Consider the following 27,303-nt stretch of genomic DNA (forward strand, 5'->3'; position numbering starts at 1 on the left):
ACCTTCAGCAAGGAGGGGCCTTCGGCTACAAAGCGATCCTACAAAAGAAAGATGGAAGAAGCAATCGTCAAGCTTCGGGTACCAGTGTGATACTTGCCGAAGGCTCTCCAAGGCTTAAGTTAGCAAGTGTGGGGTATACAGTAAGTTTGGAAAAGTAACAGTAAAGGTGAAAAGTAGTTACCCATTTTACTTGAGCACTATTCCTCTTTTATAAAGGAGTGAAAGTGGGGGTTTGCACAAAGTTTTGATAAGGGACTTTGTGCAAATCACCATGGTGGTGATATGTGTCCAAGACTTTAGGTTCTGTAGCTGGGAGCTTCGGCAACCGCCTTCGGTAGGCAAATTGCCGCTTCAGAGGGAGGTATCTCTTCGGCAGGTTGGGATCATGATGACATCATAAATGTTTTAGGGATTGCCCTGAAAGTGTTTTTCCTTCGACAATCGATGTGACTGTCTATGCACCAGTCCCCCTATGCAAAATATGTTCGGTTGATTATGGTACAAACACACACACACACATATATATATATATATATGTATTATAGAACCATCTTTGATTATGTGTGAAATCAAAGATGGAAATACATTAGTTTCAAAAAGTTACCAACTTAATTTGAACACAAATGCTAATCATACACATTTATGTACCACATCTCTAATAAAAATATACATTATTAATATGTTAATCACTATGTTTGAATGCATAAACGACCATATCTTATTCAATTAATATTCGATCATAATATTTTTAGGCAGTGAAAAACTTAATACATCAGATCAGGCATAACGATCGTTTCTTCCTTGGCCTTTTCTACTTTCCACATAATAATTTATTTGTTTTTCTAATTGCTGTCGTACCAGAACTATTTCTGAAGATAGTCAACAGCCTTGTTGTCCAGTTGGAAGGCCTTGGCTAGAATATCAGGCTTGATGGGAGGCTTGGAGCCAAACACTGCATTGGCTATGGTGATCACTCCTGGGTTCTGGCTGCTAAAGGCAAGCAAGGGCTACAGCGTTGACATGTCCCACGTTGAGGTGAAAGTGAATCAGACCAATTGGGAAAACAAACACATCTTCCCTATTCAACACTTTAGTGAATAGGCGATTATTGTCGCCATTGGATGTGACGAAACCAACCGCAATGGTGGAATAAAGAATTTTTCTAGGGATGTGCTAAAATTTTAATTTTTTTTTTTTTGGTATAGAAGATCTATATAAACAATGAGAATAAATTTTTATTTTTTTGGTATACTAATTGATACGGCGAGAACCAAGTGGGAATCAAAAACTGAAACTGTGAGAAGCAGAAACACAAACAAAAGTACAATTTGTAGCAATAGCATATCCAAAAAATTTAAACATAGGCATAAACACTAAAGCTTTGTCGCACTTGTACATCTCGCTGCGAACCTGTAAATCGGAAGAAGAAGAAAAGAGAAGAAAACAATGGTTCCCCCCACTCAGGGGCGGAGCTAGGATTTTATATTAGAGGGGGCCAAAAAGTTTAGTTGTATATTTTTTTTGGCCTATTAAGTAAACTATTGCCTACAAAAGCACTAAATTAAAATGAGTGGTTTTCTTTCATAAATGTAGTATGATTTTACTATTATATTCATATTGAAATACAATTTTGACAAGTATTGATTTGTGGTGAGGGTGCCATAGGCTTAAGTATAGCAAATTTTCTATGCATTTGTTACCACATCCAATATATACATTCAATGGGGTTAAATAAATTGGGGGGGCCAAGGCCATCCCTGGCCTTAATACAGCTCCGCCCCTGCCCCCACTCACGTGGTCTCCAAACCACAAAGTAATAAAAATCAACTTACATTAATATATATATATATATATATATATATATATATATATATGTGTGTGTGTGTGTGTGTGTGTGTGTGTGTGTGTGTGTGTGTGCAGCAAGTATGTGACTTTGTGGGCCAACTAGCTTAACACATGGTGGGCTAATATTATATTCGTGGGAGTAGGAAATATTTTATAAAATTTGAACCAAATCAATATTTTATCAAATCTTGCACTAAGCTGAAGCCCAGTCTAGTCTACACGTAGTTCCACCCTTGTGTACCTTCCAAGACTACAAGGATTTCGCTGGCACGAGGATGAGCGTGCGGAGGGTTTAGGCCATTTGGTGCAAAGTCTATTCGAGTAAGGGATATGCCAAGACTGTTCAGTTCTGCTATTTGATCCAAGTTTGCGGGTTTCACCGTTGAACCAAATGAATTTTTTGTGCTTCTTGCAACCCGCAAAAGAAGAAATCATTTGCATCAGCAAGTTTTGGGTCCTTGCAGAATTTCCCATTCACGAAAACTGGTTTACAAGAATTAAAGTAATTTAACTTTTAGTATTATTAGAGCTATTTGGACGACATTTACTTTCTCCTCTCTAACATAAGTGGAACCACATAATTAAGTGTAACCAGCATGATATATTAAAGAGGCATATAATTAACAGAAAAAGGATCTTCATAGTATCCTAATGTGGAAATTACAGTATTGAAAATATAACATAGTACATATTAATGTATATCAGCATTAAGTGCTACACAGAAGTCCTGAAGAGGACTGGCACTACTACAAAAAACACTTTGTGCGACGAAATAATTTTGTTGTGCAAAGTACAATTTCATCGCGCAAAGTTTGCGCGACGAAATTTTGGTCGCGCAAAGATCGTAAAGAAAGGTTTTGCGCGACGAAAATTATTTTTTGTCGCGCAGAGATACTTTGCATGACAAACGATAACAACTTTGCGCGACGAATACGAACGTCGCTCAAACATACTTTGCGCGACAAATTATAACTACTTTGCGCGACGAATACTATCAACTTTGCTCGACGAATATTAATTACTTTGCGCGACGAAAGTTAACGTCGCGCAAATACACTTTGCGCGACGAATCCTAATGTCGCGCAAATCTTTGCGCGACGAAATATTCAATTTTTTTTTATTTTTTGTTTTTTTAAAATTTTTAATTAAAATAAACTAGTTTAATAGTTTGCGCAACGAAATATTTTGTCGCCCAAGGTTTTTAACATTTTGTTTTATTATTTCTCTTATATCAATTTCATTATATTAATTTTTCAAATTTTTATTTTTTAAATTTAATTTAATTTTATGATTTTATTTTTTTAATTACTTTAAGTTAAATTGACATATTCAAAATAAAATTACATATGAAAAATAGTGGTCAAATTATCCAATATATATAATATTCAAAATGTACACATAAATTAACAAAGTACAATAATAAAATCTACAAGCCTATTGTGGTGGTAGTGGCGGAGGATATGTTTCGATAGCGTCCAAATCCTCAACTTTAGCCGTCAAAGTCTCGACGATTCCCTACAAAAAAAAAACAAATATTTTCAAATAACAACAAAATAACAAAAAATTGGCATAAACTCAAAACTAACTCCAAAAGCACATATTAATAAATAAATAAAATTAAAGTTTGGAGAGAATATACCTTTTGGCAAGATTTTGAGTGAGTGAGAATGAGAGGGAGAAGTGAGTGTGAGAGAATAGAGAAGATAGTGAGAGAGAGATGAAAGAGTGAGTGAGAGTGAGAGATGATGAAAAGAGAGATAAGAGAGTGAGTGAGAGTGAGAGATAGTGAAGAGAGAGATGAGAGATTAAGTGAGAGGAGTGAGTGTGAGAGAAAGGGTAGGATTTGGGGAGAAGGAAAGAGAGAGGAGAGGTAAGAGTAGAAGACATTGAGAAAATGGTGGAGGTGTTATTTTGGTTTTTAAAACCGTATCACTTTGCGCGACGAAACAATATATTGGTCGCGCAAAGTCTCAAAAAAAAAAAAAATTTAAAATTCACATTTTTGATGCGCGCCCAAATTTTTAGGGTTTTGCGCCACGAAATTTTGGTCGCACAAAGTTTTGCGCGACCACAATATTCCCGCTTCCCATTTTTGGTACCCGCCCAAATTTTTCGGGTATACTTTGCGTGACGAACGACTATATATTGGTCCCGCAAAGTCATAATTTTTTTTTTTAAAATTCCCATTTTTGGTAGCCGCCAAATTTTTAGAGTATACTTTGCGCGACGAACTACTGTATATTGATCGCGCAAAGTTGGAAAAAAAATTTAAAACCCGCCCTAATTTTTCGGGTATACTTTGCGCGACGAACGACTATATATTGGTCCCGCAAAACTTTGCGCGACGAACCATATATTCGTCCCGCAAAGTCGTATTTTTTTTTTTTTTTAAATTCCCATTTTTGGTACTCGCCAAATTTTTAGAGTATACTTTGCGCGACGAACTACTATATATTAGTCGCGCAAAGTCGTAAAACAATTCGCATTTTTGGTACCCGCCCAAATTTTTAGAGTATACTTTGCGCGACGAATTATTATATTGGTCGCGCAAAGTCTTAAAAAAAAATTAAAGCTACTAATAAATATATATACTATTCAATTTCTTAAGTGTTATACGTATAAAATAAACAAATTTAAAGCTACTCAACGATCCAACCGTCAAACTTGTTTATTTATACTTCGAGATCATATACGCCAAAATTCGGAAAAAATAAACATTAAGAGATCAAGTAATGGGACAAAACATTTCGACGGTTATAAAAGAAAAATCAAGATTTAACGGTTATTTCAACTCCGATTTTGATGATTTTTTACAGCTACACTCCTTGACCCTATATGAATACAATGACTGCATTCGATCATCAATTTAAAAAATTTACACTAATGGATACCACGAAATCTTATGTTATATTTAATGAAAGTATAAATAAACTCTTAATTGTTAGTGAATATATTGTTTTGATGGCATACACATTCTATGAAACTAGTTTCAACGATCCAACCATCAAACTTTTTTGTTTACACATCGAGATCATATACGCCAAAAATCGGGAAATTTTTTTTTTTCAGAGATCAAGTAACGGGACAAAACATTTTGACGGTTATAAACGAAAAATCAAGATTTAATGGTTATTTCAACTCTGATTTTGATGATTTTTTAGAGCTACACTCCTTGACCCTATATGAATACAATGACTGCATTCGATCGTCAATTTAAAATATTTACACTACTGGATACCACAAAATCTTATGTTATATTTAATAAAAGTATAAATAAACTCTTAATTGTTAGTGAATATATTGTTTTGATGGCATATGTATTCTATGAAACTAGTTTCAACGATCCAACCTTCAAACTTGTTTGTTTATACTTCGAGATCGTATACCCTAAAAATCGGAAAAAATAAACATTTAGAGATCACGTAATGGGACAAAACTTTTCGATGGTTATAAACAAAAATCACGATTTAACGGTTATTTTAACTCCGATTTTGATGATTTTTTACAGCTACACTCCTTGAACCTATATGAATTCAATGACTTAATTTGATCTTCAATTTAAAATATTTACACTAGTAGATACCACAAAATCTTATGTTGTATTTAATGAAAGTATAAATAAACTCTTAATTGTTAGTGAATATATTGTTTTGATGGCATATGCATTCTACGAAACTAGTTTCAAAGATCCAACCGTCAAACTTGTTTGTTTATACTTCGAGATCATATACGCCAAAAATCGGAAAAAATAAACATTCAGAGATCAAGTAATAGGACAAAACTTTTCGACGGTTATAAACGAAAAATCACGATTTAACGGTTATTTCAATTTCGATTTTGATGATTTTTTACAGCTACACTCCGTGACCCTATATGAATACAATGAACCAATTTGATCGTCAATTTAAAATATAATACATTTAAAATATTATATTTTTCTAACAAAATAATTTTTTTATTTTATTTATTTTTATTTTTGTAAAGACTTTGCGAGACGAAGTTTAGAAATTCGTCGCGCAAAAGGCAAAGATTTTCATTAAAAAAATTATTTTATTTATTTTTGTAAAGACTTTGCGAGACGAAACACACTTCGTCGCGCAAGACTTTGTGCACCGAATTTTATTGTTTCGTCGCGCAAAGTCATGCAAAGATTTTTACAAATAATTTTTTATTTTCTTTATTTTTGTAAAGACTTTACGAGACGAACCACACTTCGTTGCGCAAGATTTTGTGCACCAAATTTTATTGTTTCATCGCGCAAAGTCATCCAAAGATTTTTAAAATTAATTTTTTATTTTGTTTATTTTTGTAAAGACTTTACGAGATGAACCACACTTCGTCGCGCAAGACTTTGTGCACCGAATTTTATTGTTTCGTCGCACAAAGTTACTTTGAGGGACGATGTTTTGTCGTCGCGCAAAGGTTTGTCGCGCAGAGTGACTTTGTGCGATGATTTGTGTTTCGTTGCGCAAAATTTAGTCGCGTAAGACTTTGAGCGACAAAGTTTAATTTTCGTCGCGCAAAGTCACTTTGAGCGACGAATTGTGTTTCGTCGCACAAAATTTGGTCGCGCAAGGGTTTTTTTTTACTAGTGTGGGGTCAGAAGCAGAGACAAGGAAGATTGCAAATGCCAATATGGCAAGAGTGCTTATGAGGAAATGATCACTTTTCACCGCAGTTGGCTTAATTAGCTACGTTGCCTCAAATTTTTACTACTGTTTTGTGTAGAGAGTTGGTTTTGAGGGTGGGATGAAAATCCTTCAAGGGATATAAGTCTATTTATAGATTGGAGAAAATGAACTGGGTCTTGTACTCTTTGTAAATAAATTTCCTCTTCTGGAAGTAGGTAATAAAGACTTGAATATAATATTCAGAAGTAGGTCAAGACTTGGTAATTGATAAAATCTTTACATGTGTGTATATATTTACCAAAATTTGATTAGTTTCTTCCTTACTGATTTATAGTTTGAATTTGTTTTAGTTTTTTTTTATTGCCAATAATTTGTTCTAGTTCACACTTATCCTTCTGGGGAAAATAATGAAAAAGAAAATATTTTATAATACATTGGAGAGTCCAGATGATGCTTACATAGTTTCAAGATCTTTGACTCAGTTCCACTGTTTGGTGTTTCAGTAATCTACCTTTTGTAAAGGGCTATTAGGGTTGTTTAATACGATTGAAGTCAAATGAGAGGAAGAAAATATATGTATAATAATGATGACAAAAAACAGGTATTAAACCAATGAGAGTTAGTTCATTTGGTAAGGTTCATGCACTGTGTGTAGCCCTATTAGTGTTTGAGTGTCGCTATCAACAATCCTCGTTGGTGCGCGATATGTAATTTCTTACATAAATCCATATCGGTGGTAGCTGGCAGTTGAGTGCCACGTATAAAGCCTCCAGCTCGAGATTGTAGGTCTGATGAGAGTAACCGATTTCCCTCTAAACTTTATTTCCCTAAAAAAAAAAAAAAAAAAGGTATTAAGAGTGGTACCAAAACCAGGGTCGGTTTAAATCATTCTGAGTAGTTTGTTTTGTTTGGGGTTTTATCCCCCATTTCAACAACAACAAAAAAAGCAGGGTCGATCTAAATTACATACTTCTATCAACTAAGAATTGGTGTTTTGTTATTATTTATAATCAACTAATCATTAGATTTTTTTTAGAAAATATTTATCCAAGGATAGACTTTGACTAATACCTTCTTTCTTTTTTCGTTGTCTTTTCAGAGAGTTGTTTTTTATAATAAATGCAAGCAACAACAATAAAAATCAACTAAAAATATGATCAATCAGCACGCAACGCAAGTATGAAAGATTGGAAAACCCACCCGCTCTCTTGTTGTGCTCTCTTGGCAATACCCGAATGAAGAAGTGATTAAAATCAATACGTGCAGAAAATGTGAGGATGGACGCATTGTTGTTGGGGGTGTACTAAGAGATAGTTCTGGGTAGTGGATTAGTGGCTTTGCTATTAATCTTGGTGTAGGACAAGTCTTGGAAGCTGATTTATGGGGCATCTATCTTGGACTGAAAATTGCTTGGGATATGGGTTGCAGTGCAGTTGTGCTTGAGTCTGAGTTAGCGATTGCGGTACACCTGCTTAATAAAGATGTGGAAGACCTTCATCCTCTTGCTGCTATGTTGTGGGGATGCCAAGACTATATAGACAGAAACTGGGTTTGTTCTATTCATCATGTATATCATGAGTGCAATATGATGGCAAATAGATTAGCGGAATTGAGTTCATGTCTTGAGTTGGGTCTGTCAACTTTCCATGATCCTCTTGATAGTATTAGGTATTTTCTTAGTGAAGATTTACTTGGAGTCTGTAGGCCTCAAGCCATTGTTTAATTTCTCTGTTGGGCGTTAGCCCCGTTTCTTCACCGAAAAAAATAAAGATTAGAACTTTAACAATAATTTAACTAATGAACAAAGACCAATAAAACCTAGGTTGTGAACTTTTTGTTCAAATAATTAAAACTTAAAACTTCGATTTTCCAATTGCAAAGAACAAGAATTCCTGCCAAGTGAAAATTAACTTGAGTCAATTCTTTAAAGTCATCAAGGGAGAGTGAGTTGACCAAGATAACCTCAATTCTAATCCTCTAAACATCCAAAGCCACATAAATATTAAATAATAAACAAAACTAACAAAGCAAATCGACAAAACTAAGCTTAACATACATTGTGATGTCCCCTGTAAAACTTGTTAAAGATTGGCTCACCATTGATGTGGGGAAGTAAACAAGTAGAAGAAAACAACAAAAGGAGGTTGCAGGGAGACCGGTCCGCAATTGCCAGCTAACCGGTTGGTTTTCTCGAGAGAGTGCGCCATTGCCAGGCTACTGGTCAGCAATTGCCAGCCAATCGATTGGTTTTCGCAGATTTTGCTGACCTGTTGCGTTTTAAGCCTACTTTGATAGGATTTTAGTTGTTTTTGGTTTCCTAATTAAAGTACACTTGTAACCCAAGTCCTACAGGATATAAATAGGACTTTGGGGCAAGGTTAATTCTAACAGAGAGAGGGAATTACTATGGTGAGAGTTTACAAGGGCATCAAAGGGTTTGAGCAAGGGTATGTCTTTCATGTTTATAAATGTTATTGTTCAAGGACTCGAAATAAAAGAAAATATTGCCTTTCATGTTTATATCCAAACGATTTTAGTCCTTCAATTTTGAGGCATTAATTGTGTTTGGGCTTAATTTTGTTGAGGGCCAAAATGTGGCTATTATTGAATTTATTAAATAATAGATCTAATGAGACTTTGAGCTATTAAATAAGTGAAGCCCAATTTTTCCAGATTCTTTATATATATATATAAATTAGGTATTAGACATAACAATCCCTATTAAGTAGGATTTGAGACAGAGAGTATTTTTGTTTGGGTTTTAATACATAAGAATCAAATTTTGTTTTGAATTTGGCTAAAGAGAAGGCCCAGATTCATTGGGCCTGTCTAAATTAGAAAGGTAAAATAGAATTTTACCCTTTTTGTTTAAAAGCCTGGTCAAAATCAAATCTCATCCTTCCCCTCTCTCTCTCTCTTGACTGGAAAATAGGACAGCCACATTCCCAATTTCACAGCACTTTCTGTTGCCATAACGACCTTAAGCGATGTTGGGAAAGGGGGGTTTTCTCACACACACATCCTGTAAATTAAGGCCCTTTCCACTCGGCTAGACCCCATTGGCCTATAAGAGAAAGAAAAAAGTGTCAAGTATTTTCAAGGCTAGTCATGTCAATTTGGTTAGTTTTGACCAAGATTCCCGTGAACTTCAAACATGAAATTAGTCGGACGTTGGAAGATTTGTAAGTAATTCTAGTCACCATGGGAAAGATTCTCCTATTTCAGTTAGGTATTATGACAATATATAAAGAAGACAGAGAGTCGATGACAATCTCTCTCTCTCTCTCCATACAAATCATCTCAACAAATATCAAATTGATCACAATTAATCCCTAAAAAGATTTCACACAAATTTCAACCCAGATTCTAGAGATTTCTAGAGGCCAATTCCTAGAGATTTTAACAGCATTCAAGATTGCTCTTCCATATGCTAGTATGATTTCCAACTCAAGTACTATACAATTTGTGATTATGTTGATTCAGTCCGAGTTGATGTTGTGAATTGGCTTACTATTTAGTATGTAGCGGAGCAACCAGTCAAAGTAGCTAACGAACCGCTCAAATAGTATAGCAAAGTGAGTGACCGATCGGTCTAACCACCAGACTGGTCAGTCGTCTGGTTTCCTATTTTAAGTTGATCGGAATATATGTTTTACCTATTTCTTTGGGTTTTATTTTCATACTTTGATTCTAACCACAAGAGATAAAAATGTGACTTTAGGAGAGTTGTGGAAACATAACGAGAGATCGATGCACCAAAGGGTTTGAGAAATGATGAGAGAGAGATTAAGGCCCAGAGTTTAGAAATGGGCAGAGGGGGTTCTTCTTGTAACCAAAGTTGTTCTTTTTCACCAGCGAGATTTCTTAAGGTGATCACGGAAGACGTCAATATAAATCGTCAAACCTTGTTAAATTGTTTTGTTCTCGTGGTTTGCTTTATTTTGCGTGTTGTGTTGGTTTATCAATTTTTGCCAGTTGGTTGCGTGTGCTCATTACAGTCCACTGGTAACAATATCTTGTCATTAAATTTTGATTCAGACTTCATTTATGGCCTATAACCAATTCAGACTACATTATTCATGACAATTTTGGAGACTTTCCTTTGGCTAGACAGATTTGGAGTAAATACTGTTTTTTTTGTCAGAAAAATAATTAGGCAATGCTTCTGGTGGCGGGTGAGCATGGGCAGATCCCGGCAGAATATAAACCCTATAGTTTGACATGTTGCAGGTAACTTGTAAAACTTTGATGAGATCAGTTTGCTGCCTATCAAATAAACGGGTTCTCAAAATATATGCATGCCACTGCTAAGCTAAAATTATGCATTTCATTCTAGAGACAAAGTTGAGTTCTGTCAAATATAGTCTTTCAAATTACACACACAACCAGACAGTCCAATACCTCATACAAACTCAAAAGCATACAAAAACAGATGGAGAAAATAAAGAGGAAAAAGTGGGCAAAAAAGAAGAGAGGTAACCTATAGATATGTCATTAATAGGCCTGTTGACCCACATCGTAAGCCTATTAATTGATCTGCCCACCTCCCCCCCTGGTTATTGGTGGTCTAACAACCCTGAAGCTTACAGCAACTTCCTGTACATAAAAACAAAAACACATATATATACATGTGCATTAACTTAGAACATATGTAACGTATTTAATGTACACAGTATCAGCTGAAGTTTATCTTCTGGTATTTGTTTTCTTAATCCTGGAAGAGGTTTCAAGTACGAATCACCTTTCGGTGCTCAATAATAAATAATAATAAAAAGAACTTGATGTCTGCAAAGTGTGTGTGTGTGTGTGTGTGTGTGAGAGAGAGAGAGAGAGAGAGAGAGAGACTAACAGAGGTTTGTGTAATAGTTGAAGATGGAGCTGGATCAGCTTCTGTTGTGTCTGTTGCTGTGACTGATGGATCTGCAGCATCATCTTGTAGCTCTACTTGGGAGGTTGAAGGAGAAATTTTATTAGGGTTTGTTTCAGTGCCTTTTTCCCCATTATCTTTTTCCTCCTGTGCTCTATTCTCAATACCCAAACACTTGAAAAAGGCCCTAACTGCTTCTTCAAGGAAGTAGCATGGGTGTAAGTAGAAATTATAGGAAACACCTCTCTTCTCTTTCACCTCCGCCTCCCCATCATCAGTTGATACTTGTGAGTACTCCATTTCAACAAAGTACTCTTTTTCTTCTTCTTCTTCTTTTTGTGTTTCAGACAGAGAGATTCACCTACTTCTTTAATACCCTCTTAAATGCTTCTGCTCTCCTTCAGATATTGCTTTGAATGCCTGTTTTCTTTTCAGTTTTCACAAATGTACAAAATTGCCCTTCTCTTTTCTCTTCTATTACATAACTTTGCATAAATCTTCAGAAATTAAAGTTGTGGGAAAAATAATTAATCCGTAATGTAATGTGACTAAAAATCTACAACATGTCTTTTGGAACACATCGAATGAGGTATGATGCCAAGCAAATTTGTTGGATTGCTAATTCAACGAAATGAATCTCCTGGGGTACACGCGTACGATATACGACTGTATTTTATAATTACTTTGGTTCAAGGAATTGATTGGCTATGTGGGTTTTGTAATCGAGCCTTTTCGTTTTTATCAATGATATTTCTATAGTTTGACAACAACAAAAAAAAGATTATTAGCAAGAGAAAAGCTACTAAATCAAAAGGTCGTTGATAATATTGTTAAAAGTGGCGTGTATTAGCTTTTTTCTCCTTTTTATATAACGTAAAATTATGCAGCTAATGAGGGAATTAAGACCAAGTTATTCTAAGATTCATGGTGACATAAATGAAATACATGTGTGTATTAGGTAATTAATTTTGATGGAGCCATCACCGCCATGCTACCAACTCTTGGAGCATGTATGCTGTCCAAGGAATGTGCCATGTGTCTTTTGTCACCTAATCTCATGTTACATTCCTCTCTTCACTTACTACGTTCTTGCTTATTTCTTTTGCAGGCATGTACCTAAACACTTAGGACATATCCAACGGAATTAATAATTATTCTACACAAACTTAAAAACACGTGTTCTCAAAAATCACTAATCAATATCTATATTAATTAGTGTTTTAAATAGAGTTTATGGCCTTATGATTTTTAGGGTCCACGACGAAGTCGAAAATAGACCCTATGAATACATGGCTTCATACAGAAAAATTATTTGATTTTAGTTACGTGTGTGCATAGAATATTAGAAAATAGGACCTTTTATAACCATGTTGTGATTAAAAAAAAACCACAAAAAGAGAAGAGATATTTGTTACAAAAATTATAAATGCGGGATCGAATAAGCCTCACCACAATTCTCAATTGCAAGATGGCTACAACACAGAGTCACAAAAAATATGGGAATCAATCACTGTGGCAAGGAAGCTATTCAAAAGGGAGTGTCATGACTCAACCATGTTGTGACGGTGACTCCAATCCAAACAAATGAGATTGGTCATGCTCCGAGCATCAAGCTCGCTCTCAAAAGATACCAAAGGATCGTCAATATGGGTTAATGGGGTTGTCAATCACAAGATAATTAATCTCTAATCCTCCGAATCATGCATGGATACAAATGCATGTGTTAATGATCAAATTAAATGAGTGGTTTCATCAAAATTGCCAATTAGTATTCTTTGACGATGAAAAAAGTGGTACAAAACCATTCCAAATTTTCTCATGAGTCATCTATCCATGCAAATTTCAATGAGATTAAATTCCTCTTAAATCTGTTATACACAAATTCTAAATTAGTGGGCCATGCTTACCCATTAATTTCTAAATCAATTTCGAACTACGTCGATTTGATCCCATCAAGGGTACATAGGCAGTCTAGAATCCCAATAGACGTAACTGTAACCAAATTTGAATCACTAGTTACATCAACTAAATTTCCACAAATCAAATCCATCTCCATACTGAACTACGTTGGTTTGATCCCTTCGAAAGGGTACATAAGCAATCTAGGCTCAATCTAGATGCAACCGCTGTCAAATACAATTCGCCCCCAAATCATGATATGCCCCTTGAAACATGCCTGAAGCTATGTAGTATGTGCTCCCTCGAAAGAAAACTAACCCTAACCCTCAAATTTGCTGTAAAATCCAAAGCGAATTCATCTAATTAGATGCCATATCTTGAATTTTCTGAACTTTTTTACATTAATGTGATTGAATGATAATTAGAACATTTTGATGGTATATACTATGTACAGGGCCAGCCCTAACTTTTGGGTGTGCTAGGTTAGAAATGAAAATGAGGCCCATTTCTCTTTCATTCTCCTGAATATAATAAACTAACATGGAAAAAAAATTATGCAATTAAATACAATTTGGATAAATAAACACGGCTCCAATATTGGTTATATAATCACTGCCCCAATCTGAAAATAAACAAGAATGAGGATACAAATAATTTGCACTCTTTCATATTTCCTCGCTAAATAATCTACTAACAAGAATTTTTTGATAAATAAGAGAATTTCTAGTCCCTATTGGCTTTCTTTCATTAATTGCTACTTTTAGCAATTAAATATGTAAATACATGCAATTGATGTTCGTATATTACATAATTTTCATTTCGACTCTTTAGAAACACTTGTAATCAGATTTGGGTCCTCCAAATGCCAAACTATTGAGAAATTATTCTCCTCTAAAATCATGCTCTTCAACTTGGTACATATATAATATATATAATTTGGGGCCCTACAAATGCGAGGCCCATGGCCATCGCCCTCCTTGCCCACCCTCAGGGCTCCATTGACTATGTATTATTATTATTTTTTTACTATATTATTTCTATTTCCAAAAGATTTACATAGGCGTCAATGCTTACACTACACTTTGTAGGACATAAAATGCGACGTATTACACGAAAACGATTTAAAACATTGATATTAATTGAAAACAACAAATGATCCCATAGATAGACAAGAAAAGTTGAATATGTGATTTAGACTTGATTTCGTGTATCCCTAAAATCATAGAATGTTGTTTTACTTAGAATTAACTTTTAAGGTTGGGTACGGTGCGGTCCAGCTTGGTTGGCCAGAACCAACACCAAAACTGAGCCAGGGAAAGTGAATTTTGAAACCGTAGGCCCGAATTGGATCAGTCAGTTTGGTTCGATTTTCTACCTGATTTTTGGAAAAACAAATAGAATATGCGATGTTGTTTTTTTTTTTTGGTCTGAACCATGAGGTGGTCCTGAATGGGCCCCAACTATGAGTGGCACCTTTAAGCCTTAACCACAACCCAGACTAATCCCCACTCACACCGGGTCGGCCCATAAGGGGTAAAGTGTTGGCCAAAGTGGTGACTCCGTACGAGAGCAGGGATCGAATCCCTGACTTCTCTTAAGGAATGAGAGTGCCGAACCACTCACACCAACCACCTTGGTTAATATGCGATGTTGTTTTAGTTAGAATAAACTACGTACAATTAGCTACATTGAGGTATGTGCATCACATTAGATAATTCAATTAGAATAAACTAAGGTAAGGTAACATTCATCATGTGAGAATTTAGATGGCTCCCTTTGTATTTTTTTTTCCTTGTTGATCTAATAAATTTCTATCGCTTTTTTATCGAAAGATTTGTAGTACACATAAATAACATTACTCTAAATCTGTAGCCATATTCAACGTTGTCATAGCTTATTATATGCGTTTTATTATAATTATTATATATATCACGTTACATATTTGACTAATTCACAAGTCATGTGTAAAACTATGTCCTCCCACACACACACATTGGAGATCAGCACATAAAGCACAAATTAAAATACGAAAGTACATGCAAGCTGTTAGAAAATCTGAAGCTTAATTAGATCGGACGTAGCAAACTCTTGTTTCACATGAATGATGTACATGCACATCCATTAGCTCAAGTCTGCATTTGGATTTCTCATAATGGATATAAAGATCATCAATTAGTCTGAGCACCACTCCCTGTGCTTAGTTCTGGCCTGGCCGCACGAAGAGTAATTCTCTGTACAGAACAACACAAATATACAGTTTAGAGAGAGAGAGAGAGAGAGAGAGAGAGAGAGATGAAGGGGGATTATATTCACCGGTCTTTTAGGGGCGTTAGAAGCAGCAGCAGGGTCAGCTTCCGGGGCTACTACTGCCGCTGGCGGTGGAACAACTTCCGGGGCTTCAACAGAAAAATCTATAAGCACTTGTTGTGTGGTTGAAGTTGAAGAATCCCCAACACCCAAACACTTGAAAAGAGCCCTAACAGCTGCTCCAAGGAATTGGTAACGATCATAAGAAACAGCAACCATCTTCTCAGTAGTGATGATGACCTCCTTTCCTGATGATGCCTTCTCCATTTTAATGATCCTTTAATTTTTCTTGTTTCCCTTCTTCTTCCTCCCCTCTCATTAAATAATTACTTGGCTTGTGGTATTTTTACAATTAAATAATGAAACTCGTGGTTCTTTCACTTGTTAAAAAAATGTACAACATTATAATCTCTCCTCTTTTTTTCTTCTATTTCACACCACAATTGCAGTTTTGTACTTACTATAACTATGACCAAAATTTTCCTCAGTAACATATATATCTAGAAGGTCAGTATGCATGTGCGTGCATGGAATTCATATATATATAGAAATTGCTGCTTGCATTTATAGCATGCATTTGTTGACTCCTAGTACTAAACTCAGCTTTCTCATGCATGGGTCTCCTCGATCCATGAATCAACAATGGTAGCTTCACTAAATTTATTCACCAAAACTAATTACTGAACGGTGTGTTTGTATATACCCGAGTCGAAAAATTTGTGATTGGACCCTTTTTGTAAACACTCATAGTTTTTCTTTTTAAAAAAAAAAATCAATTTCGCTGGAAGTTTCAATACCACTAGATCAAGAGCCAGTTGATCACCCTCTCGTAGTTTCCTTCCACGTGATCGTATGTACAATTTTATTTTGCATATATGCTTTTTGGCTCAAAGATTTTTTTAGAAATGAAAGGGACATAACTGCCTCATATCCCTATTTCTCTCATTCAACATTTGCAACTTTTAGAATTATTGTGAAATCCAACAACGACAAAAAAACTAGCACATTGTGTACAGCTATCATGTGCTCTGCCTATTCTGTCATCATCTAAAATACACAGAAATGAAACTTTTATGCAACTTTAAAAATACGAACACCCCAAAGAAAATAAAAGCCAACGAAAGCAAGGTGGTAAACGTCACAATTAATTTCTCTTTAGACATGATAAATATTGCAGCTCGAATCTTTTGCAGAAGTAGTCCTCAAGAAAGTTAAGGATGATTAGCAGTAAATTTTAGAATTTTTATTAAATACCATGCATTTGTGGTGCCACATAGGTAAAATATTTTTTTTAGTGCAAACAATAGTCTAAGCTAGAGGGAATGGGAGTTTCTCACACACACATAACTAAGATGCCATGATGGTTCAAACTAGATCTCAGTTTTGCAAGTCAAGGCCATTTTGCACTCGGCTAGACCCCATTAGTTAAGTAAGCTATTTTTTAAGCACCAAATGCCATTGAAATTACTCAATCCATTATTTATTTTTGAATTGTTTGCACTAAAACTGAACAGATAGAGATGAGTGCAACTTACAAGTGGTGAGGACGATCTAGCAGATCGATTGAATGATAGATGCAGATTCTTCTTGTCCTTGGATGCAGATCCTGAATAGAAGAGAGTTGAGACTCGTGAGGTCTATGGAACCGGTGTGGAACCAGCCTAAGACCCTCCGATGCCAAAGTAAGTTGGTTTCTAAGAGCTCTTGCTGTTGACCACATAAAAGTATAAGAGTCAAGCTGAAAAGTCTTACCCATGTATTGTAGTGAAGGGGCCTATTTATAGAGGGCATTTTGTATGCTCTTGGTACTCATTTTCGATGTGGGACTCGTGGGAGGGCCCTATGAGGTCGACACGAGTCCTTAGATATTTCGGGCGGGTGCTTCGAGGTTGATTCTGCAGAATCGGTAGGAGATACCGATTGTAGTCTATGTTGGGCCTGTAGCGACCTTTTGCCCACTTGAGACAATACCATCGGTAGCCGATGCTGATTGTTCAGAGCCTTGGGCGCTTGGGTAAGCTTCTAAGATCCACGTGTCGCTGTATGAACGGAGGGTCAGATATGGTACAAACAGTAGTCCCCCAAGTTACCGATTGAGAAGCTTCTCGGTTGGGGACTTGAATCTATCTTCGGCATTCTGACCCGGACTCGATGGTCTCGTTGTTGCTGATGGTGGTATGTAGTCCCCCAAGTGCCCGAGGGAGTGAGCTTGGAAAAAAGACGGCATTCGATACCGAATGGCCCGAGAGAATAGTGTAGGTCAGGGTTTAGGAACACCTGCCGTTCGGCATGAGAGGTGAGTGAAAACTCAACAATGTGCGCCTGCCGTTCGGCACGAGAGGTGAGTGAAAACTCATTAATGTGCGCCTGCCGTTCGGCACGAGGGGTGAGTGAAAACTCAACAATGTGCGCCTTCCGTTCGGCACGAGAGGTGAGTGAAAACTCATCAATGTGCGCCTGCCGTTCGGCACGAGGGGTGAGTGAAAACTCAACAATGTGCGCCTGCCGTTCGGCACGAGAAGTGAGTGAGAACTCATCAATGTGCGCCTGCCGTTCGGCACGAGGGGTGAGTGAGAACTCATCAGTGTGCGCCTGCCGTTCGCGAATGGAGTTGTGCTCGAAGGTGGCTAAAGCTGCAACGTTCGGGAAGTTGAAGCGTCTCTGAGGATTGGAAACGTTTCAACTGACAACGTTTGGGCTCCCCCATGCATGCGTGACACGTGTCGGCATGGCTGGGAGGAGTCGCGTCGTTTCGTGTCCCGATGCGTCGCTTCGCTTCCCGATGCTAGGTTCGTCCTATAAATGTGAGGAAGGGAAGAGAGTTCGAATATTTGGAATTTTTTAGAGCAATCAGAGCTTGTGAGAGGCGATTTCCGGCAACCGTGCGAAGGCTGAGCAGGCGATTTCCGGCGAGCGTGAACAAGGCGGAGGCGATTTCCGGCGAACTTGAACCACCGTGCAAACAAGGTATGTTGCCGTGTTGTTGCATTTTTACGAATCAAAGTGTTGAATTCGTTGATTTTTTGTTTGAACAATGTATGAACGAGCATGAATGAGCATGAACATAAGTGTTTAGGAGGTAGAATAGGATTTTGATTCTAGCATAGCACTTAGTTTCCCGTCATTTGTGTTTGTAGATGTCAGATACCGAATCCGAGGGTAGGCGTAGTCCGAGGGCCTATGAGGACGAATCGTCCTTGGGGAGTTCGTCCGAGGGGAGTGAGAGTACCGATTCTGGGAGCTCTTCAAGTTGTGAGATAGTGGAGGGGGCAAGGGTGCGTGCCGAGGCTGGGGGCACTTCGACGAGAGTACCTGAAGATGGTGAGCCTTCGACTTCGGGTCATCTACTCCGAACAAAGGTTCTGTGGGCTTCGCCATCGGAATCCGTTGCCTCCCCCTGACAACCCTCAACACCCCTTCCCACAGACGGCACCAATCTGTTGGCACTAAAACTGAACAGATAGAGTTGAGTGCAACTTACAAGTGGTGAGGACGATCTAGCAGATCGATTGAATGATAGATGCAGATTCTTCTTGTCCTTGGATGCAGATCCTGAATAGAAGAGAGTTGAGACTCGTGAGGTCTATGGAACCGGTGTGGAACCAGCCTAAGACCCTTCGATGCCAAAGTAAGTTGGTTTCTAAGAGCTCTTGTTGTTGACCATATAAAAGTATAAGAGTCAAGCTGAAAAGTCTTACCCCTGTATTGTAGTGAAGGGGCCTATTTATAGAGGGCATTTTGTATGCTCTTGGTACTCATTTTCGATGTGGGACTCGTGGAAGGGCCCTATGAGGTCGACACGAGTCCTTAGATATTTCGGGCGGGTGCTTCGAGGTTGATTCTGCAGAATCGGTAGGAGATACCGATTGTAGTCTACGTTGGGCCTGTAGCGACCTTTTGCCCACTTGAGACAATATCATCGGTAGCCGATGCTGATTGTTCGGAGCCTTGGGCGCTTGGGTAAGCTTCTAAGATCCACGTGTCGCTGTATGAATGGAGGGTCAGATATGGTACAAACATGAATTATTTACACTAACACCCCTAAGTTTTTGGTGCTTTTACAAAACTCCTTTGAGGTTTCGCAAATTACACAAACACCCTATGAGATATCAAATTATTTCCATAAAACCCCTTCAGTTAATTTTCGACCTCAAAATTGCAAATGTCATTAAAAAAAAAATGCTCCAAATGGTAAAGTTAAAATATGAGATTCCATAGACCTCATCAAATTAAAGTCCTTTGTGTCATAAAAAAACCCTAGCCCCCTCCTTAGAAAAAAGCCTCCCTAGCCGCATAGACCTTGAGGTGGGAGGAGGTCAATGCTCCTCCTCCTCCCCTCTCCTCTCTTCCTCCCCTACTCTCTACTTTGACACAGAAATTCCCCTCCCATCCCCTACTTTTCCCCTCTCTTGTCCTCTAATCCCCTTCTTACCCCTTCCCTTCCTTTCTTACCCGCATATCCCCTTAGCTTCCTTCCCTTTTCTTTTTTTTTGGGAGATCTAGGGTTTAGGCTTTTGATTCGCTTGGGGACGACATGGCTACCTTTGTTGATTTTGTTGGTTTTGTTTGATTCGCATGGTTCCAGCTCTTGATTTACTTTGTGTGTTTTAGTTTTTGTTTGTAATAAGTGCATCAACTCTTAAAGATTGTACTTTGCAGTTGTAGTTCTTTGCGTTGCGGTGCGTTGTGGTCTATGCCTGACTTTTGAAAGCTTGCGTTTTTTATGTTGGAATTTGTTTGGCCCTTTATGGCTATGTGTTGAGGTATACTTGTGCACCTGATGTTGCTAGTGGAGTCCTTCATATTTAGATTAACCCTTTTATGGTTACTGCATTTCCGTATTTGTAATAACCTTGTGTGGTTATCTGTATTTGTACTAGCAATTGTGGCTGACAGCCTTTGTGCCTAAATTATAATACAATCTATCGTCTTTATCTCAACAAAAAAAAAAACTGAGATTTCATTGTACAAACACCCAGATAAAATTATCAAATTTTTCAACAGAAAAATTAAAGTAAGGGGTTTAATGAAAATAAAAAATAAAAACCTGAGGGAACCAAGGGGAACCAAGGGGGGTATCAATGTAAATATCTACCCCAACAACAAATTCCATAAAATCTCTTAAATTTAGTTACATAAAAATCAATTAAAATAATCGAGAAATAAATGTATGGTACTAAAATACGGTGACGTGGTATAACATGTCCATGCGTTATAGTAGTACTGGACGACAAGGTTGATGTTTCCAACTTTTAGGGTATATGATATAAATAAATGCTCACTTATATTATAACACGTAGACAAGTTATGTCACGTGGCCGTACTCCAGTACCACACTAATTACTTGAAAAATCACTACAAACAATTTAACTTCCGTAAAATCAAACTAGGAAATTTTTTTCTTTTTTCTTTTTTTGTTGGAGCAGATGCTCTATATAGAAGCACCCTAAAAGAGTACAAAAGATAGCAAGGACACCATCTGCAATAGCGTAATCTTAAAAAAAATTTGTTGCCTGAACCAAACGTAGGGAAACAAAAGAAAAAAAAAAAAAAAAAAAAGGAATCTTGGACACCTTCAAATTGCTCACAAGAAATATCAACAATCACTTTACACAAAACAAAACAAGGAAAATTAGAATAATAAAGACATATAAATCGAAACATTAAGGGCATGTTTAATTACGAGCAAGGTATTAAATATCGATAATATCCCCGATATTATCCCGATAATATCCCCGATATTATCCCGATAATATCCCCGATATTATCCCGATAATATCCCCGATATTATCCCGATAATATCCCCGATATTATCCCGATAATATCCCCGATATTATCCCGATAATATCTGATTTTTGGGGGTCCGATATTTTAACAACTAACCATAGTGTTATTGTCAATATATCGATATTATCCCAATATTATCGGGAAGATATTTTCAATATTTTTATGAATGATTTGGGCAATATATCGAGATATTATCGATAATATCCCGATACGAAACCCAAAAATATTTATATACATGGTATTTGTGAAAACCATTTTACTCCTTCAACACCTTAACCACCATATCACTTATGTTTTTGTGAAAATACTAAAATATTTATATATATATATATATATACATGATTTTGTTTTGAATTCTTTTTGCAAGAAACAAATTTTCACATGAGATGAGTAGTAACTATGGTTATACTCATAACCAACCATTTCCCTACCCTTCATATCCCATTCCTGTTGGGATGGAATCAAGCGACTCATGGAAAGAATCCGAGACTCAATCTTCAAATGATTTTGCTTATGGACAACATCAACCAATCTCGGATCCATATGGGTGGCATGCTAACAATTACATGCAAAACTATTTTGGGGATTTATCATTTGATGACTACTCTTCAAAATATACTTACTCTACACATAGAGATGATGAAGATAGTGAAAATTTTGAACCTCATAGGAACTCTATGTGGTACTAAGTCACTCATGTATCTTACCATGCAATGTATAAAGTGTAAAATATTGTAGTAATTCATTATATATAAATGATTATAGTGTGTTTAATCTTCTTTCATTAATTACTACATATTTTCTACACTTACGGTGTTTGCCAGCTCACTATATAATCAACTTAAATCAGTTAAATCCATCATGCAATGCATTTCCTTCCAATTTTTTGTGATAAACTAATAGATAATTGACTAAATAAACATCCTGCAAAGTTTCAATAAAAATTTCCAAGTTTTTCTTACAATTTCCGTGGTTTTTATTCAATTTTTTCCGATACTGATAATATCCCGATATTTCTAGCGATATTTCCATGTTTTTTGACTTCCGATATTTTCGATACCTCCGATATTTAAGACCTTGCTTACGAGGGATGAAGAAAGTACGGAATCGGAGAATTTAGGAATCGATGAAGTAATGAATCGGTATGGAAAGAGTCATTCCCATTAAGCTGTTTACTAACCATATGGAATCAGCACATGAATGGGGTTGATTCTTACTATTATTGTTTACTAATGAAATTAATTTGATTACTAGAATGCCCTCCACATATAAATATATATTTTTCACCTACGTAACTAGTAAAAAATCAAATAATAATAACATGCATAATCTTCATACAATTAAATACATGATCTCCATATGATTAAATACATAATCTCCATAGTACCAAAAAATATATATATAATCTCCACAAAAGTCATTCACCCATTACTCATCAATCACAATCAATGTAACCCATGCTTCATAAAATTAAATACATAATCTTTTTTTCTCTTCATCAGTCATAATAAAGAAGACCCTCAGCAAATAATGCTCTTTGGCTAAAACATTCGTGATACGAAATACTTGCAAAGGAGATAGGAATTCTATTTTCCTCAGTTCACCATCAAGTTTAGCTTGCATATCAACAAGATCCTTATCTTTTGAAAGAACGTTAACCAAGCCTACAAGCTGAGGTGACATTCCTGCTATAACTTCATCCATAAGTCCAAATTTGTTAGACATATCATCCAAAGCATTTACCTTCCTAAGCGGATGATTTGGACCACTTGCTACATCTTGTGCAGGTCTCTTTTGTTAGGCACGTTGTTGGCCACTTGAGGGTTGGGGATTCGGTTGTGTAAAGGTTGTCTCATCATCTTCCAAATCCTCAACATCCTCAAACTGAGATCCCTCATTCTGAACCCCCATATTGTGACCCACCATTAGGATTTGAGAACATATCCTCAACAAAGTCATCACCCACACTTTTATTTTGATGAGCACTTGCATCATCTCGCCTAACGTCTTCTTCATCATCATCAGCATTTCCATCATTTCTTCTAATAGCACGATCTTTTCCGTATATCTCTCCAAGTGCATAGTAATGTGGAAACGACTTGCCATACAAACCACTTGCATCCTTTTTGTTCTACAATTACAATATATACATATGCATAAGTATTCTTAAATAAATATTAAAGACACATCATAACATATGTATTTTTTTTAATTCGATATGTATAGAATATGATATGCCTTACCTTCGCCTACGCATCAAATACACCTTTCTCACATACCAACATCATGTCCTCTTCATTCCACCCAAAACCACTTTGAGATAATGTATCAACTAAAGCATCATATTTTCCCTTCAAAGTCTTCACCCTTGATTCAATATGGGGTGATGCCTTTAACCCGGAATTTGGAAGTTTGGCTTCTAGAATAATTTCTAATTTATTTAAGTATCCATTTTTAAAGCCTGAGTCACCTCGCCAATTGGTATTCTGATGGAGTTCCATCAAGCATTCCATCAATGTGTTATCCTCCTTAGTTGACCATCATTGTTCTTCTTTAGTGACCAAAATTTGACAAAGCTTATGAAATGATTTTCTATCCATCCTTAGTTGGTCAATACATGTAGTATCACTCTCATAAACTAGTCCATGTAGGTATTCTAGTTGTTTGTAAACTCTTATCACCGAAGGAAGACTTGGTCGACGACGTTTTCGATAAGCTAAGTGTGCATAGACATAACCCGCATCGCATACAACAAATATTAGTTGAAGGTAGACAATCAAAGCATTTATAATAACACGTAGTTTCATCTTTGTGGACAAACTTAATCGAGCCATTTGTTTACATGATATTAAAAAATATATATTGTTCTAGATATCAATACCTCGATATCTGAGAAAGTTGAATTTAATGAACCTTACCTGATTCGGGATATGATATTGCTTTGCTAAACGATGCTTTCGTGCTCGGCAATATATACTCTCAGTTGACACCAGAAAAGAACTATAAAACTATAAAATTAAATATACAGTAATACAATAATACAATAATACTAAATGTAAAGTTTCATTTCATTTGGGGCAAAGTCTACGTATTACAATCTTCTGTATTACAATAATACAGTAATACAGAAGATTGTTGTCTTTCTTTTGCCTTAGACATGCACAAATATATATATGTGATATGAAAAATAGTTTCACATATGTAAAGAAATTCATTCAGATACTACCAACATGGTCAACTATGACAAGATAATCAATTTCTTTATCCATGGTCATGTTTTTTTATGCAATGAATCATAGTAATATTTTGACGTTTTTAACTTCTTGAGATTTATCCATCTTTGTCGTTTCAAACTCTTTAACTTCACTCCCCATGCGGACCTTAAAAACTTTATCTTATTGTTCAAGTTATGTAAGTTAACAACAACCAGAAATCTATGATGAATATGATTTTCAATATATCTCAAACAGACAGAGACAAAAACAAGACAACCTCTCTATATAATAACGTATCTTTACTTTGCTTTATATGATCATGCTCTTGTTTTTGTTTTGGTTTTTCAATCCATTAATATCAAAGATAGAAGAAGAAGAAGAAGATAGAAAGATAGATAGATAGATAGAAGGATTTACATAGCACAAGGCATTGCTGCTGTTTCTAGGAGGCTTAGCATCTACAACGCTAACTTGAAAAAGAAGTTGGAGTGTCTTAGAACTTCTTGGTGTGAGTTTTTATTTTTCTAGGCTTTGGGGTGTTTTGGAATTATGGTAAAGTGGTAAGGGTAATTTTGGAAGGTATTAAGGGAAAAAAAGAATGGGAATCGGATCGACTATGCCCCCTAATTGATCTGATTCCTGATTTTGACGAGATGTGATTACGGATTTTGATGAGGGGCCCACATATTTTTTCATTCCTCATTGCAAGTAAACGCAAGGGAAGTTAGGAATGGAAATCATTCCCTTTCCTCCCACACCTATTACTAATACGTAAACATGCCCTAAAATAAATAAGTAAAGAAAGGCACAAAGACACGTAGGCTAAGTCAAACGCAAGGTGACAGAACCTGACCTGAATTCCCCCTTGAAATCTATGACGAGGCTTGTACCTATCTGACATCTTCCAGATGTCGGGCCCACTTTACTAAACCGCCCTTGATCCTGTTTTAACATAAATAAAGGGTTGGACTTCTACCAGAAATTGGGCAGAGTCTCCCTTGCAAATGGAGCATTCCTCAAATAAATCCACCTATAAACACGTCATAGAAAATATCTCCCAACATCCAGCATGCACAAGATAAGAAGCATACACACATTCAACAACAATTTTACAAGCCTATCCAACCCTAATTTGGGAAATATCAGAGTAACTTTCGAATAAATTTAATTTACAACAACAAAGGAAGTTCAATGGAAAACTAACAAAAGTCCTACAACGGAGTAGCAAAGCGCGCCGAGAAGAAGGTTCAACGTGGATTTGCGGATCTCGTCTACGATGATTGAAGACATTTTAAATCTTTAAATTTATATAATACCATAATATAGTGAAAAATACCATATTCAAAATAATTTGAACTGCAAACATGCCCTTCCCAAGGCATATGCGGGCTAAAAAATGATATAAACCGAATAAGCTTAAGAAATATCCAAATATCCAAATCCAAATCCATACATATCACCCATACCTCTGCAGAGTACCCACAATGCACATGCTCAAGTAATCTCAACTTTGAAATGCACCCACACACACACACACACACACACACACACAGAATTTTAGCACATTTCCATCTATATATTGTCAATTTATCAATAATTTCGCCGATATTTTGATAATGATATTTTCGTCCAAGTGGCAACTGCAAATGGTCAATATATCACGATAATATCGATAATATCGCGATATGAACTTTCAAAAATTAAAGAAAACTCACTTCATGCATGCAGGGGTTCGAACCCCTTCCCCATTCTAAGATCTGTAGCCACTTAACCACCACGCCAGTCATCACTTTGTGATAATAAGCTATGGAATCTGTATTTATAATACTTGCGAGCTGTTTCTCAAAATAGAAATTAACATAATTACTTATTGTTTTATATTGTTGATTAGTTACTTAATTACTTAATATAATTTATTTCTTTTCTATTTAATCCATTTAATGTTATTGATTATTTTATTATTCATTATAAGTACTTGCATTACTAAATTCCCCTTCAAATTGTTGCTTAATTACTTAAATCTCTATAATTATTTTCTTTATTTACTATTTAATTCTTCCTTGGATAAATTTATTTATGTTCTTAGTTAATTTTCAATCTTCACTATTATTTTTTAAGCATGGTAAAGTGCCTAATTTTCATGAAAAATCAAGTTGGTTTACATCTTTAATTATTTTTCAATTTTTGATAAATAATAAATATAAGAATGTGTACCATGTCCAGTGAATAATGTGAAATAAGGTTACTCATGTATCTTACCATGCAATTTATAAAGTGTAAAATATTGTACTAGAAAATGATAAATAAATTACTAGGGGGTGTTTAATTCTCTTCCATTAATTACTCTAGATTTTCTAAGTCACAGCGTTTGTCAGCTCGCAATATAATCAACTTAAATCACTCAAACCAACTATGCAATGCATTTTCTCCCAATTTTTTGTGTCAAAATAATAGATGATTGACTAAATAAAATTCTTCTAAAGTTTCATTAAAAATTTCCATGTATTTATCACAATTTTCGTGGTTTTTATTCAATTTTTATCAATATCGATATTTTCCCGATATTTCCATCGATATTTCCGTGTTTTTGAACCACCGATATCAATATTTAAGACCTTGATCGTAACTGTTATGTCAACTCATTATAACAATGAAGTAGAAGTTGGGCAATGGAGCACTTGAAGATGGTTGTTTATCTCTTTTTAAATTTTTTAAATTTATTCATTTTTTATAATATTTTAATAATTACTTA

At 35.9% G+C, this 27,303-nt stretch overlaps 2 protein-coding genes and 2 pseudogenes across 2 annotated transcripts; all 4 read right to left on the reverse strand.

Annotated features, from left to right (window-relative positions):
• Nucleotides 1-863: 863 nt before the first annotated feature.
• Nucleotides 864-8,683, reverse strand: LOC110773116 (germin-like protein subfamily 1 member 20; annotated as a pseudogene).
• Nucleotides 8,684-10,794: 2,111 nt separating this feature from the next.
• LOC110773117 (uncharacterized) lies at nucleotides 10,795-11,727 on the reverse strand. Its single transcript, XM_021977627.2, has 2 exons — nucleotides 11,326-11,727; nucleotides 10,795-11,072 (listed from the first exon to the last, which is right to left on the reverse strand). Exons 1-2 carry the CDS (start codon nucleotides 11,641-11,643, stop codon nucleotides 11,004-11,006), a joined length of 387 nt encoding a protein of 128 aa, XP_021833319.1. The 5' UTR covers nucleotides 11,644-11,727; the 3' UTR covers nucleotides 10,795-11,003.
• A 3,683-nt stretch (nucleotides 11,728-15,410) lies between these two features.
• Nucleotides 15,411-15,816, reverse strand: LOC148291251 (uncharacterized). The gene is made up of 2 exons (XM_088245306.1): nucleotides 15,556-15,816; nucleotides 15,411-15,473 (listed from the first exon to the last, which is right to left on the reverse strand). The coding sequence occupies exons 1-2, from the start codon at nucleotides 15,814-15,816 to the stop codon at nucleotides 15,411-15,413; spliced, it is 324 nt and encodes a 107-aa protein (XP_088101432.1).
• A 6,965-nt stretch (nucleotides 15,817-22,781) lies between these two features.
• Nucleotides 22,782-23,936, reverse strand: LOC148291252 (uncharacterized; annotated as a pseudogene).
• Nucleotides 23,937-27,303: the final 3,367 nt, after the last annotated feature.

This window comes from Prunus avium, chromosome 8 (genome assembly GCF_965620075.1).
Source record: "Prunus avium chromosome 8, drPruAviu1.hap1.1, whole genome shotgun sequence".
NCBI classification, from domain to species: Eukaryota; Viridiplantae; Streptophyta; class Magnoliopsida; order Rosales; family Rosaceae; genus Prunus; species Prunus avium.